This window comes from Monodon monoceros, unplaced genomic scaffold (genome assembly GCF_005190385.1).
Source record: "Monodon monoceros isolate NGI ecotype Baffin Bay Population unplaced genomic scaffold, NGI_Narwhal_1 Super_Scaffold_3, whole genome shotgun sequence".
Classification (NCBI taxonomy): domain Eukaryota; kingdom Metazoa; phylum Chordata; class Mammalia; order Artiodactyla; family Monodontidae; genus Monodon; species Monodon monoceros.
In genome coordinates this window covers 62,523,525-62,535,599 of record NW_021703780.1, presented here as the reverse complement: position 1 = coordinate 62,535,599, position 12,075 = coordinate 62,523,525, and the positions used below count along the sequence as shown (strand labels likewise).

General features: G+C 49.7%; 1 protein-coding gene across 5 annotated transcripts in view; it reads right to left on the bottom strand.

Annotated features, from left to right (window-relative positions):
* KLHL18 (kelch like family member 18) overlaps positions 1 to 12,075 on the bottom strand; it is a 66,838-nt gene that overhangs the window by 3,775 nt on the left and 50,988 nt on the right. For 4 of the 5 annotated variants that reach the window (XM_029242288.1, XM_029242287.1, XM_029242290.1 and 1 more), the window contains 6 exons: positions 11,642 to 11,840; positions 9,277 to 9,437; positions 7,720 to 7,856; positions 5,952 to 6,189; positions 1,925 to 2,029; positions 210 to 321 (listed from right to left, as the gene is read on the bottom strand). In XM_029242288.1, the coding sequence (XP_029098121.1) occupies positions 210 to 321; positions 1,925 to 2,029; positions 5,952 to 6,189; positions 7,720 to 7,856; positions 9,277 to 9,437; positions 11,642 to 11,840 (952 nt within the window). The remainder of the gene's footprint in view (positions 1 to 209; positions 322 to 1,924; positions 2,030 to 5,951; positions 6,190 to 7,719; positions 7,857 to 9,276; positions 9,438 to 11,641; positions 11,841 to 12,075) is intronic. The other variant, XM_029242291.1, reaches the window with a different exon arrangement.

The window sequence follows — 12,075 nt, the reverse complement described above, 5'->3', positions numbered from 1 at the left end:
TATGGCCACACCCTACCTCTCTCCTTTGTGCACACTGGTTCCCATTCTTGGAAGCATTTCGGAGCATGCGGCAGATGGCCTGAGGCCTCTAGATGACACCTTACCTAGCAATGGCAAGGCTGAGGCTTTTTCCAAAGAATATCCTTTCAAAATAACTCGCAAAGATAACAAGAGTGGGTGCCCTTAGCCCAGGAGGAGCCCAGACTCACACTATTGAAGATCTGCAAACCGTCATGGCCGCCCGACACGTATATCCTGCCCTCAAAGACTGTAACCCCTGCAGCACTGCGATTGGAGCTCATCGGGGTCACCACAGTCCACCTTCAGGAAAGAGGCAAAGTAGAAGGGGAGCCATGAGATTTGGTGTTCCTGTCCTCCCAAGACAGCTTAGAAGGATTCAGGGGAACTGTGCTGTGCTCCGTCTCACCCTGGACAATCTCCCCACTTCTTATCGCCTCCCACACCACCTCTGCTAAGGGCTCACTCTGGCTGCCGCCTCTCACTTTAAGCTTCGGGCCCATAGCTGGTCATCTCTGCCGGCACTCAAAATTAGCATTGCCCAAGCAAGACGTCTCTGACAGATCTGCTCCTCCATCACACTCCCTGGTCTCGATAATGGGACCACTAGCTACCTAGTTGCTATACTTATAATCTCAGCATTTTTATGACCTCTTCTCCGTCATCCTCAACATTCTGTGGTCACCACGACCCCCCTGGTTTGCTTCCTAGTCACTGCTTGTCCCCATCCCACTACTGCTGCCCTAGCTCTGGCCTCTCACTGGACTACTGCAACAGTCCCCTTACAGGTGGCCTGGCTTTCAGAACATCCCCATTCCGATCCTGCACAGCACGTCCTCTAGTGAGGACTCCTGTTTCCTCTAAGGCAGAGTCCAAGTTCCTTAATGTGGTTCTTTACCACTTGGTCCTCATCCACTTTCCAGCTTCGCCTCCTGCCATGCGCCACCCACACCTGCTCCTCAACCACACACAGCTCTTTCTTATCTCCAAGCCTCTCTTCCTGCTGTCCCCCCACCTGGGATGCACGTCTCCCACTATCCACGATGGGTCTCCCCTTAGAAGACATCTCTGCAACCTGACTCTCCCCCCAAGCTGTGGGGAAGATGAGAGCCCTCCCCACTCTGTGCCCAAGAGCTCTAGACATAGGCACCCAAGGGAGGACGATCACCTTGTGCTGAGGCCCCAACAGACTAGGTGCTACTTAAGGATCTGAGACACCCTGCTCGCTGCCCGATACACAGTAAGTTGGTTAAGTGAATGGAATATTGGCTTAAAAGCACTGTGATGAATCCATTCTACTAATGTGCTTATATTGTTATAGTAAAAGCAGATTCAAATACTGAAATGAAGAACTCGGGCTAACCTTGCCAGTGTTTTCCAAAGAGTGTTCCGCAAAATAAGTCCACCAGATGGTGATAGGTGTTAGATAAAATGAAGTTAAAGAGGTTTCTATGCCGCATAATTTTTCAGTCTTTAAAATAGTAATATGTATTATGGGAAGATGAGGCCTCTGGTGGTACAGACATCGATGCTTCCCAAGCTTCTTTGAGTATCTGAAATGTAACTTTTTTTTCCCAAATCCTATCCTACCCACTTTGGAAAGGGCTGTTCATCTATTTCTCATCCCTTTTCACCTGCATTTCTATTAAAATGCGCTGATTTAGTTAAGAGGTACAGAGCATTAATAACTGTTTCCAAGTATCTAAGCAGACTGTTTTCAGAATTTAGTTAATCATTCATTCATTTAACCAAAGGTTATTAAATGCCTATTATATGCAAGGTACTACAGGGGCTAAATAGGTGAGATATTCCCTATCCTTAGAAGCATGATTAAAAGACTGCAGTTCTGATTTTTCATACTCTGTTTAGCAAGCTTCAGTTGCCCCAGGGGAGCTGGAGTCCTTACTTGTCCGTCTCAGGTGAGTAGGTCTCCACAGAGTTGAGAGAAGAGTTGCCATCATAGCCACCACAGACGTAGATCTGCCCGTCCAGCACGACCGTCCCCATGGCACTGAAACAGAGGTGTCATCCCGGTGGGCCTCAGATTTCTTGGGGCAACCTCTCACGCTCACTGAGAAGTAAACCTAGCCCCCAACTGCCTCTTTCTAGAACAGACCTAAATCCCAGGAATGTGACTAAGCAAAGTGTAACACTGAGGGGAAAGGAGCTGCCCTGTGGTTCCTCTTGCCTCCCGCCCCCCTGCCTGGGGTTACTTCCTCTCCCTCCTCCTCAGTCCCTGATATGCTCATCTTCTGCCCTGCCGTGCTCAGGGTCTGATTTACCTTTAAGGCCCAGGCCAAATTCCTCTCTCTCCTCCTCCAAAAGCCATCCTGCATTGCCCAGCAAGAATTACTCCCTCCTAACCCCACACTCCCAGAACAGCTCCTTTATCACAGCTCCTGTCAGTCATCCATTCGTTCAGCACGTTTTCATCAGGCCCTCATGAGGCACACCGTCCCACGCACCAGGTGTGGAGAACTGAGCAAGCCAGACTCCTGCCCACAGGGTACCAGGAATCGACCTGCCACCTCTTAACAAGTGGGGACCTCCTGGAAGACTGGGGTCTCTACCGGTGTGACCCTGACAGTACTTAATGTGGTGCTTTGTACGTAACAAGCCCTCAACATACGTTTGTTGTGTTACCTTGATTTTCCCACGCAATTCACTATAAAGTTTGACAGACATCTTTTCATTACATACACGGCCCTGCATGTCCCCTAATTTGTCTTAGTGGGTGAGGCAACAGCTTCTGGTTGTTTCGTACTTACTACACACATCAGGTGCTCCACACTTGCTATTTTCCACTCTCACCACATCCTGCATGAAGCATCACCATCACCACTGTATAGATGAGTAGCTGTGGCTTGGGGAGTCTGGGCTATCCTCTCAGGGCTGCCCAGAGAGGCATGCCTTAGATTTCAATGACACAAGTCTGATTCCCACACTGTTCATCATGCCAAGCTCTCCTAAGAATCTTCTACATAAAGCCTCATGAAAACTTAAACATGAATGCCAAGCTGCCCGATTCACTGTTTTCAAACCTGATGCTGAAGAAGATTAAAAATGAATCTGGGTGCCTAACAAATAGGAAGATAAACTATACCAGGCTTTATAGCCCCCTTTCAAATGTACACAGCAAATCAAAGTGATACACACGATGTCCCTGAACCAGCCTGAAAGAGGAAAAGGACCTGCCTTGGGAGAGGACTGTGGGAAGGTCACAACCTCACTAGACATGTCACTATCCTTCTAGAAGTGGACAAAAGTAACAATTTAGGAGTTCAACAAAAATGTGAGGAAGAATTGAGAGGTGCCACAAAACTGTGTGAGATTAACTATCAATGAAACAGTAAAGACAGTGTGAAGAGACAAGGGGAAGAAATGCTGACCAGTGTGGACTGGATAAGGCATGGGAGAAGGCTCCACGCAAGCAGCCTGGAAGACTGGAGAAGGACAGGGGATGACGGCAGAAAGGAGGCTGTCACCAACTGGCAGGACAGAGGGTGTGTGGTTCATCAGGGAAGAAGTGACTATGAACATTTTAAGGTAGCCTGTAATTTAAAGGGGACGAAATGGAGCTGGGCCCACACTACTAATAACAGGGCATTAACCACAGTGAGGGAAAGGGCTACCCGGAGGGCTCCTCCCAGGCAGCACTCCAAACCCTGTGACATCACAGCTAGCAAGTGGCCCAGAGCAGACACACAATGAAGAACAACTGATTGACATCAAAGTGAGAAAGGCCCTCCTGGTTGGGGATATATATGGAGCAGTGAGTCATTGGAGGCCACAGAAAGCTGCAAAGTATCCAAGGAGCAAGAAGGGGAAGTACGGAAGCAGAGGTGGGGGGTGGGGGGAGGAAGGAACCATGAGAGTGTAGCTTACGGCTTCGGGAGGAGTAGATCTTATATACATATTTTTTCTTCCAGAAACAAAGCTACTTTGGCCTTTTGTGAATCTTACTGGTACAAAGGCAGATTCCCCCTGCTCAAGGCCACAAACACACACTACTGAACGTGATACACCATGTGTATCACGGACCATGTGTGACAGTTTCGTGTGACAGTTTCATGTGGCAAAGGACTTCCACACTGCAACATGACTCTTCTTCCTGACCACATGCAGTGACTTGATCTTTTTTTTTGGCGGTCACGTGATCTTACAAGTAGAAAACCCAAATCATGGCCAGACAAAGGGGTCTGTAAGGCAAATACTCAGACGAGAGAATTACAAAGCAGAAAGGCCTTTAAAGGGCAACTGGTCCAGTGGTTTTCGAACTGCCCCTTTCAAAAAAAAATTTCATTTAACTTTTTCCTCCTAAAGTTGGGCATATGTCAAGGAAGCTCAATACATAAAAGGGATAAACGCAGAGCCGTTCTGGTTAAACAGGTATGGGGCCTTGGATGGCTGTCCTATCTTCCGTTAGTTTCGGAAGAGAAACATCAGAGCGTCATCTGAAACCATGATCTGGGGGCTTCCCTGGTGGCGTAGTGGTTAAGAATCTGCCTGCCAATGCAGGGGACACAGGTTTGAGCCCTGGTCCAGGAAGATTCCACATGCCATGGAGCAACTAAGCCCGTGCGCCACAACTACTGAAGCCCGTGCGCCTAGAGCCCGTGCTCCATAACAAGAGAAGCCACCGCAATGAGAAGCCCACGCACCGCAACGAAGAGAAGCCCCGGCTCGCCGCGACTAGAGAAAGCCCACATGCCGCGACTAGAGAAAGCCCACGTGCAGCAACGAAGACCCAACGCAGCCAAAAACAAACAAACAAACAAACAAAACACCACAATCTGGGGCGGCTACCCCAAGGGTAGGAGAACACAGAGCCTGTCCAGTTACACTCTCCCCCTCCAAAGCTCCTGCCGTCCAACCATGACAATACCCCACACACGGCTGACATAAGGAAGGATGCTGCCAGTCACTTTGGCACTAAGAAGACTAAATAGAGGCACTATGTTTTCTTACTCAGGAAATGTGAGCAGGAAGAGACAAGTGGCTGGAAGGCGTTAAGAGAAATAAATTCGGGACTTCCCTGGTGGCGCAGTGGTTAAGAATCCGCCTGCCAATGCAGGGGACACGGGTTTGAGCCCTGGTCCAGGAGGATCCCACATGCCACGGAGCAACTCAGCCCATGTGCCACAACTACTGAGCCTGCGCTCTAGAGCCCGCGCGCCTAGAGCCTGCGCTCTGCAACAAGAGAAGCCACCGCAATGAGAAGCCCGCGCACCGCAAGGAAGAGTAAGGCTGGCCGCAACTAGAGAAAGCCTGCGCACAGCAACGAAGACCCAATGCAGCCCAAAATAAATAAATAAATAAAGTAATTAATTAAAAATTTTATTTAAAAAAAAAGAGACATAAATTCGGTCCACCTCACAACTAGCTGTGTGCTCATGCCTGGGGGACGTGTGGCATCCAGAAGTAAAGAGCATTGTTGTAGTTCACACACTCCCTGGTAGTGAAAGCACATGTGGGGCAGGGATCCTGGGGGAAAGAAAGTATAAAGAGGAACACCTCGGATTCCCTTTTATGACTAATAAAGTTAAATCCTCCTTATTCTTCAGGTTTCAACTTTAATCTCATCTCTTCCCTGAAATCTTCCAGATGTTCCAGTCCAGCTTCTCTCCTGCCTCGCATCTTCCATAATACAAACCTTTAGTTCTTACCTGGCACTTAAATAATAATACAACTTCCACACGTCCCTGTCTTCCCTGTCTTGTCTCCCCAAGTTCCTCAAAGGACAAGGCAGGGGTTTTACTTTTAAGCAGATGGGGGCTGGCTTCCAGGAGGTACGGGCAGTGGCTGGCCTGGCTGCAGGGGATCCCCAGGCTGAAGCTAGCGTCTACTTTATAATGTGCCCTGCTTGTCTAGCATGGTGTCCCCCAGATGCCTGGTATGTATGCTCAGGATGTACAGGCCGGCTCCCAGAATACCTTCTCTTGCTATTCATGCTCCCCACACGGGTCCACGTGTCCGTCTCTGGGTTGTAGACCTCCACAGTGCTCAGCCGCAGCTGGCCGTCATATCCCCCGATGGCATAGAGGAGTCCGTTCACCACGGCCACACCGACACGGCTGCGGGCTGTGGTCATGGGATGGCACTTCTCCCAGCGATTGGCGATGGGGTCGAACACTTCCACCACATTCAGGGAATCACCTGCATAAAAATTTGCTACTCAAATTAAAACAAATGAGACCGCTCGTTTAGATCACAGCTGTTGCGCAATGATTATACGGAATGTTCAACTTCGTCCTATCAGCTCTTCCCGCAATTACTCAAGCCAGGAGGGCCCACTAAGAAACTGCAGCCATGACAACCTCAAACTTAATTCTTTAAGGAAAATCAGAATCAGACAGGAGGCATTTATTTACTTTCTAGAGAGGGCAGTTTTAAGTTGCAAGGAGGTTCTTCACCTGCTTAAAGGCAGAGGTGAAGGCAAATGGAACCACTATTTCCCCGACACAGAGCAGGAGATGGCTTCCAATGCGACTCTCACTTCCTAGCGGTGACCCTGGGCAAGCTGCTTTGTGTCCCCATCTTCTGTTCTCACATGTGAAATAATCTCCATAGCAGAGTTCCCATGAGGATTAAATGATATAATATGTAAAACACCTAGCACAGTTCTAGAATATACCAAGTGCTCAATACATAGTAGTCACAGAAGCAAGGAATAATAACTCCAACCCTACCGTTTTCATCAGTTTTTTAAGATCAAATAAAATAACCGCCTCCCTGTTTTATTCTGCTTTGGGACACTCAGCACCTGCCATGCTCTAGCATTTACTAGTTGAGGACTTACCTTTTCCAGGTCATATGGTTAACAAGTAGCGTAGGCCAGTACCCACCTCCCATTAACTTTCAATTAAAAACGAAACTGCCCAGGACTGCCCACCAGCTCTCCACCTCCCACCAGCTCCCCACCTCCCACAAGCTTGGGCTGACTCTGAAAAGGCTTGGCCTTCACATCCGAGGTGACGACTCCCTTTGCCACTGCACTGCAAGGTTTCAGGTGTCTCCCCTGCCCTCTCCTAGACTGCTACTGCCCTGCAGTGGTGCCTGGGGTGGGCAGGAGTGGGGGTGCCCCATGGAGGTTTCCTGAAAACTTGACTGTATGATACAAGAACTGCCAATAATACACGGACTACAAGGCATGTGGGTTTCACTGGAGGTAAGAGGTGAAGAGTAAAAAGTATTGATAGTGCAGACCGTGCGTATTTGGAGAATCTTCCTTCTTACGGTGACACTCTCACAGTCTAAGTCCAGAGATCCACATGACCGAATGTGATTAGCCTGGTAACAGAATTGGGTCTCTGAATATATCCTATCCAAAGCTGAGTAAATCCCATAGGTGACGTGATATTAGGGGAAGAGTGCAGGCTCAGGAACCAGGACCTGAGTTCTAGTCCTTGCTCAGAAAAAAGGCTTGTGTGAACATAGCTAAAGTTCTCTGGGCCTCGACGTCCCCATTGTGAAGGAAGGGGGCCAGGCCTCTGGGGTTCTAGAGGTCCCTTTTGCGTTGATATTCTGCTTCAATGGTATTAATATCTGACATGCGCTAACTGCAGAACAATTATATAAAATCAAGAGGGATAAAGGTGGTGACATCAAGGGGGAGGAAGCAGAGGGCCAGGCTAGGTTGTTTGGTGCTTCTTCAACCACGGCATCCAAGACAGGGTTCTACAAAGGGGAGCTGCAAGATACCTGCTGAGTTGAGGCCCCCCACGGCATAGATGAGCCCAGCGATAGATGTGCAGCAGCGAGGCCGAGTTCTGAAAGCTGGCAGGTGGGGCCGGCGCTCTGGCATGAGGTGATAGTCCTTTGCTTCATCCACCAGGTCCCTGGAATAAAGTGCAAGATGCTAGGACAGGAGGTATTCTCTCCACTTGGCCCACATTTGTAGGTCTGAGCCTGGCTCCCCCAACCACAACTGCAGGGGAAACATGGGAGGAGAAGCCTTCTGGAAGGTTTGGTCTCAAAGAACCCAGGTGAGTCCAGGGGAAACTATACACAGCTATTGGGACATGCTCAGCATTGGAGGGGCAAGATGAGCAGAGCCCATCTCTGTTAGTTTAACAGAAGAAAAACAGGGTGTTCCCTAAAATAGCTAGCCTTGGGGAGGTTCAACAAGCTGCTCGCATCCTGCTGCCACTCAGACCCAGCTCTTCCTTTCCATCCCTATGGCTCACATCCAGCAATTAACCATCTCACCCGGACTGTGGCAGCAGAAGCCAACTGCTCCTGAGAGACCTCCCTGCCTCCAGCCTCACCCCTCCATTCCAGCCTCCACACTGGGGTCCAAGCTGGTTTTCTAAGACCCTTCGAAAACTGCCCACTGCCTACAAAACAAAGCTCAAACTCCCCCAACAGCACCCTTGAGACTGCTCCTCACAGGGTCTCAGCTACCTCCAGCCACACCTCCACCCCTCCCTGACACACACACTTTCACGCTGAGTGGACCACGCCACTGACTCCCTCCTGAACCAGCTGTGAATATGAAGAGCAGCTTGAAGGAAGATGCGTATTTTCCTCTGCTGCTCTACTTTTATAACAATCCTTCTACAGGGCTGCCGTCTCCTGAGCTGTTTTGGTGGCTCTGCTGCACCCTGTTGTTTCTGATTTACTCTGGGTAACAGTTTTGCATGCTGCTAAACATGCCCCACCCCTGCCCATCACTGTAGCTGGGCAGACCCACCTGAGGCCAGCACACTGACTAATGTTTACTGAAGAGGATGAGGAGCCCCAGGAAGTCACCAATAAGTCAGCTGCTGGTGTGGACAGGGTCCGGGCAGGCAGTATAGACGCCTGTAGGTCCACAAACAGCTCAATGGAAGGAGATGCCAGAAAATCCTCAAATAACTTAGGGGAGGAAGCCCCTTTTGCCTTGATGCTCCCATGCGGCACATTTCTTTGCCCAAAGGTGAGAGACTCAGGCTCTTCCAGGTTCTAGACAGAAGGCAGATCAATCTGTGTGCTGTGAATTAAGAACGACCACTCCAGGGCTTCCCTGGTGGCGCAGTGGTTGAGAGTCCGCCTGCCGATGCAGGGGACACGGGTTTGTGCCCCGGTCCAGGAAGATCCCACATGCCGCGGAGTGGCCTCTCGCAATGGGAGAGGCCACAACAGTGAGAGGCCCGCGTACCGCAAAAAAAAAAAAAAGAACGACCACTCCAAATCCTTCCTCCCCCGAGCTAAGTGGCCAAGTTCTCTTCTCCGTCCAGACCCTCGGCATCATCCTCGTGCAGGCCCACCTCTGCTCACCTGCATTTGTGGCAGCAACGCACCAGGTCATCCTGCTGCACTCGGTCTGACAGGAACTGGGGCCGGCAGAGGGGCAGGCGGATACTGGACAGCAGCTCAGGCAGGCAGGGTCCCCTCTGCTCCCGGTCGTATCTGACCCAGGCCAACACGGCCTCAAAGACCTGCCACAATAGAGAGGGGAAGCTCTGGCGGCAACTCCTCCACCCAGAGGCCACACCCCTGTACCCCCCAATCTCAAACCCTCTGCTCCCTACACTGGGCCCACCAATCTTTCCTCCTACTTGTCTCCTGAATCCACTGTTTTCTCTCCACGTCCCCAGCTACCCCATTCAGCCCACTCTCTTGAAAGACAAGCCTAGGTTACTGCAACACCTTCCTGGCTTTCATTATGACTTCCTAACGAAAACCTGTCAAAGCTTCCTTCTTCCTTCCTGTACTGTAACAAAGTGCTGTTGACCTTCCCTCCCATTGCTCCTGCACCCTCTTCTCTAGCCAGGCCGGCTGTCCCCTTTACCTCGAATGCCCCCATCTCTTCCTTTCCATCTAAACCCATTCCCATTTCTTTTAAGGCCTGGATCCAGATCCGTGTTCTCCAAGGAGGCTTCCCTAATGGCTCTCGTCACAAGGATATCTCCCTCTAAAGCCCCACAGCCCTTGTAGAATGCATCACTGCAATAGATGTGAGCTGCCCTGGGTCATATTACCTAGTGGAAGAGCCAGGGACAGAACCCCTTGCTCTTGGGATGGGGTTCTTTCCTACAAATCTCAGGGCCCACACTGCTGAGCTCAGAGTTCACTTTTCTAACGGTCACTAATACGGAGGGGTGAGGACTCTTCAGACATTAAGGAAATAAGCTAAGTTGGGACTAACATCCCAACGGCTTGCCTCCTGGAGCGTGGGGCTCCTTCTGCCGAGGCACAGCTTCATGATAGGCCAGGACTCATGATCAACTGACCAGATGAGCAGAGGCCTTGCCGCAGTGGTGCTCTGGGTGCCTGCAAGGCCAGGTCCAATTCCCCCCACATCCGACGCCCTTCACCACCCAGTCCTCGTCACCCTCTGCTCAAAGAAACGTTGACTCACTGTCCTCTTAAGACACCTTGCACCACACGTTTGTTGAACAGAAAGGATGTCCTTCACTCCTCTCCAGCTACTAACACCCTACACTCTCATTTAATCTTTTCTTGACCGCTCCAAGAAGATGTCTTCTTTGTCCTCAGAGGACCCTGTGATCACCCACACCTCACCTTGCCAATAGCTTCACCTCCTCTTCCATGCAACCAACTCCACTTAGCCTTGGACATGGCTCCCTCTCAGGTCCCCTGAAGCCTATTTCCTCACCTTTCTCTCACCCGACACGGATTCCAAGGGTCATTATTCCCATGCTAGTCTCCTATCTCTCTTAATCACACTTACCTGGAAAAAAATCTGTACCCTGGTGAAGTCCAGCTCTTTATATCCAATTCACCCCCTACCCTGCACCAGTATATGCCGCTGATAGAAAACACACAACAGGGCTGACCAGCTCATACTGAACTTGTGACTGAAAATCTCATCTGGCTCTGCTTCCTATCCAGCCCTCTCCATTTCCTGAGCTTCGTCCATTTACTCTCCCCCTTTCCTAGAGGACTGGTTCATACCTTTTCATCTCTCCTCAAACGTCTAACATTCCTCCCTCATCCTCACTCTCAGCTGAGAACACAGAAACAAACAAGAAGAGAGTGTGAATAAAAACTCCTGGCATCTCCCTTCCCACCCATCCTCCCCCTGCGCTGGGCATGTGCTCTCCTTCTCCCTCTTGTGGCCGTGGATGTGAACAGCCTAAGCTCCTCTCAAACACACACCCCGGGCCCTACACTCTGTCTCTTCTCACTTACCCCAGGACACCATTCTCCCTTTTCTCCTACATTACCAATTCTTCCCTCTCTTCCAGAAAATTCCCGTCAGCACTCCAACTGTACTGTAATTTCTCTCATCTTAAAAAAAACAAAAGCCTCTTGACTTCATGTCCCCTGCCCAGCAACTGCCCCCACGCTCTACTCTCCTTTAGAGTAAGATTCTTTCAGAAAGTTATCTATGCTCATTTCTGGTTCACAGAAACATTATTTCTAGTAGTAAATTTTGGAAATAACCTGAACATTGAAGATTGAGGGTCACAGGGTTGATAAAAATCAGCTGAATATTATTTAGACACTAAAATGTATAAAAAGTTTTCAAGAAAAATGCATACAGTATGATAAAGCAAACCCATAATAAACAACAGCTGCACATACACCATGATCTACATTTTGAAAAAAGTAAAACAGAAAACAAAGGTTAGAAAGAGCAGCAGCCCCCATGTCACCTCTGGACTGCTCTACAGACCTGCTCCTCTGATTTCACATTCAGCTCATCCCGAGACACCAGCTCAAGCACGTCTTCCAGGGGCAGGGCCAGGAACTCTTCCGACACGGACACCTCCACAAAGTGCTGGTGGATGAAGCTGTTGGCCGCGTCGTATAGCACGGCACACATCATGGTCTCAGCAAACTGGCGTACACCCAGGCAGTTTTTGGGGTGAAGCCTTTTGGCGTAAGAGAAGATAAAAAGAAAAAAGTTAGAGGAAGAATGTTATCTTTGATCATTCTCAAGTTGGTTCTGGGTAGAGTTACAGAATGGAAAAAAAAAACAAGCTCTGTCCTCAGCTTTAGTGGAAACCCCCTGTGTGACATCAGGTGAGCTTCTCTGGGACTCAACTTGTAAAGGTATAAAAATAAGGCAGGGGCTTTCCTGGTGGCGCAGTGGTTAAGAATCCGCCT